Here is a 2,433-nt window from a genome sequence, read left to right as displayed (position 1 = left end):
ACTGCGTAGATTAAACAATAAAACAGTGCCGTTGAAAGGAAAAAAATAAGGTTTTTTCATAAAAAAAGGGTGGAATTTAAAGGGAAGACGCAATTGAAAAATGTATGATACTTTAAAAAAATTCCTTCCAATGAACACAGATCAACTCAGGACTCCCTGCCGGCTGCCCCTACACAGCAAAGGGTCCAGCGAGCCACAAAGGCAATAAACACTCTCGGACTGTCCGATTGATAGGGGGGTCAATTAAGTATATAGGTGGCCATGTTATTGTTGAGGGCTCATCATGTAGCTGGCCGCGAAGCCTTATTTTCCAGGGCTGATGGTGTTCTTGCTGCCATAATGATGACTTCAAATAAATCAGATAAACTTCTTCTTTGCTGTGCTCATTTCCAATTGAGAAGTCCTAAGATGCTGGAAAAATTGCAAGCAATTTTTTTTTACTTCACAGAAGAACCACTAACTAGTCTACTTCCACTGTTCTATTTATAGTTAGAAACCTATAAAAGCATCATGAAACATTGGAATCAGGGATACGAAGGGCCCCATGCCACAGACAAATCAAGTCTCTACGTATTTTTAGTTCATTTTTTTTTTATTTTCTCGAGACCTGCTTATGCTTTCCACAAGCATGGCAGAGGCCACCACACATTATTATCTGATGGCATGCCAAACTGCTACTACTATTACTACGCCTCTCTAACAGTTGCAAAATGCAATGACTGGTCGGAATTTAGGTTTAATGTCTCAACAAGAAACATCTAAAGATCCCTTTTGGTTACTTAGAATATGTTAAGACCCACATTACATGAAATTGAACTAGGTTACGCTCCTACTATTACTGAGCCTCTCTAACAGTTATAAAATGCATTGGTTAGTTCCTAATATATCACAACTGCTATAAAAAAATTTTAAAAAAAATTGCAGCAAAATTTCCTTACAAAAGCTGCTGTCCTGCTTTCTCAATAAATAATTCAAAAACCAAAACCCAGTCAGCCACTCTGAAATTGCCAAATTCCGATAAATATTCAAAGGAACAAGCGTAAACTAAGATCAAATCACAGAATCCAACTACAAACTAAGATCAAATCACTAAATCCCACTTAATTTTATGTCATTGCACAATGACAGAAACCTGAATCCTGAAACTGTTAAATTCTGAAACATTAGCAACTCTCACTCAAGTCTTACATCAAAGATGAAATCTTGAAGAAACCTCAGATAGCACGAACATAGACTAAAACCAGATCCCATGAACTAAAATTTCATGCAAACAAATAGAGAAGCGCTACTATAAAAGCAGGAAACAAGTACAGAAACAGAAAGTCACTGCAGATATCCTATGTTGTAAGGGAGAAAAAAAAACACTTTGAAAAGATTGTCTTACATAAATACAATCAGTTCAAAAAGATAACACCTATTTATCAGAGTCCATTACTTGTCAATCTTTCTCTTTCTTGTGACCATAATTCAAGATTTCCTTTTCGTTATCCCAAAATCCTCCTATCCTTTTCTTCATAATTACACCACTTGCCACTCCCGCACTCCCATGATAAAAAAAATCCCTTCTCACATTCATTCCCTCACTTAACTGTCTCTAATAAATCCAAACTTTCTGTCACTTTCCCGAGAAAATCAGGATTTTTCCGGGAAAATTTCCAAACTTTCTCTTTTAATGGAGCCGCTACCGGACCATCTCCGGTGCAAGAGGACAGACGGCCGGCAATGGCGGTGCAACCGGCGGGTGATGGAGGATAAGAAGCTCTGTGAAATTCATCACCTTCAGGGCCGCCATAGGCAGTATAGAAGGAAAGTGCCCGAGACTTTGAAGTTGCAGAGAAAGAAGAGCAAGAAATCATCAGCTTCAAGTTCTAATTTTGAAGCCCCAAGTAGAGTTTCTTTGAAAGAGGGCAAATTAGGGAAATTTAAGAAGAAAGGAAAGAAATTGAAGAGGGGAGATTTACAGTTGGATTTGATAAGGATGGTTTTACAGAGAGAAATGGAGAAGAGAAAGAATAAGAAAACGAAAGGGTTTTCGGAGAAAGAGAGTGTTACTAATGGTGATGGTAATGATAATGTGAATTATTTAAGTGGCAGTGATAGTGAAGAAGGTGAAGGGGAAGAGTTAATGAGAGATTTGCCAAATGGGTTCATGGCAATATCGCCTGTCAAGAATTTTGGGAATGGCAATGTGGGTTCTTGTTCTGGTTCACATGTTGACGTTAAGGTTGGAGGGGGTGCTTTCAATGGGGTTAATACTGCTAGAAGATGTTTTAGGTCTAAAAATATTGAGCCAATGCCAATTGGGAAATTACAGGTTGGTTTTGTTGTTTGTTTGCTATTCGAGTTGTGTTTTGAAAGTTTTTCTGTTTGAGTTTTCGATTGATTGGTCTTTGTAGGTTTTACCAAATAAGAAGGATGCAGTGAGATTGAGGA

General features: G+C 37.9%; 1 protein-coding gene across 1 annotated transcript in view; it reads left to right on the top strand.

The window, feature by feature from the left end:
* Positions 1 to 1,110: 1,110 nt before the first annotated feature.
* The window catches only part of LOC105108522 (lysine-specific demethylase JMJ25-like), an 8,762-nt gene continuing 7,439 nt past the window's right edge, over positions 1,111 to 2,433 (top strand). The window contains 2 exon segments of the mRNA XM_011002854.1: positions 1,111 to 2,314; positions 2,397 to 2,433. The exon segment at positions 2,397 to 2,433 is cut by the window's right edge and continues 8 nt beyond it. Of these exon segments, the coding sequence (XP_011001156.1) occupies positions 1,673 to 2,314; positions 2,397 to 2,433 (679 nt within the window). The 5' untranslated portion in view covers positions 1,111 to 1,672.

The sequence above is a fragment of the Populus euphratica genome, unplaced genomic scaffold, assembly GCF_000495115.2.
Source record: "Populus euphratica unplaced genomic scaffold, PopEup_1.0 scaffold194.1, whole genome shotgun sequence".
In the NCBI taxonomy this organism is placed as follows: Eukaryota; Viridiplantae; Streptophyta; class Magnoliopsida; order Malpighiales; family Salicaceae; genus Populus; species Populus euphratica.
The sequence above is the reverse complement of the archived record's forward strand: the minus strand, read 5'-3'. Positions and strand labels throughout refer to the sequence as shown.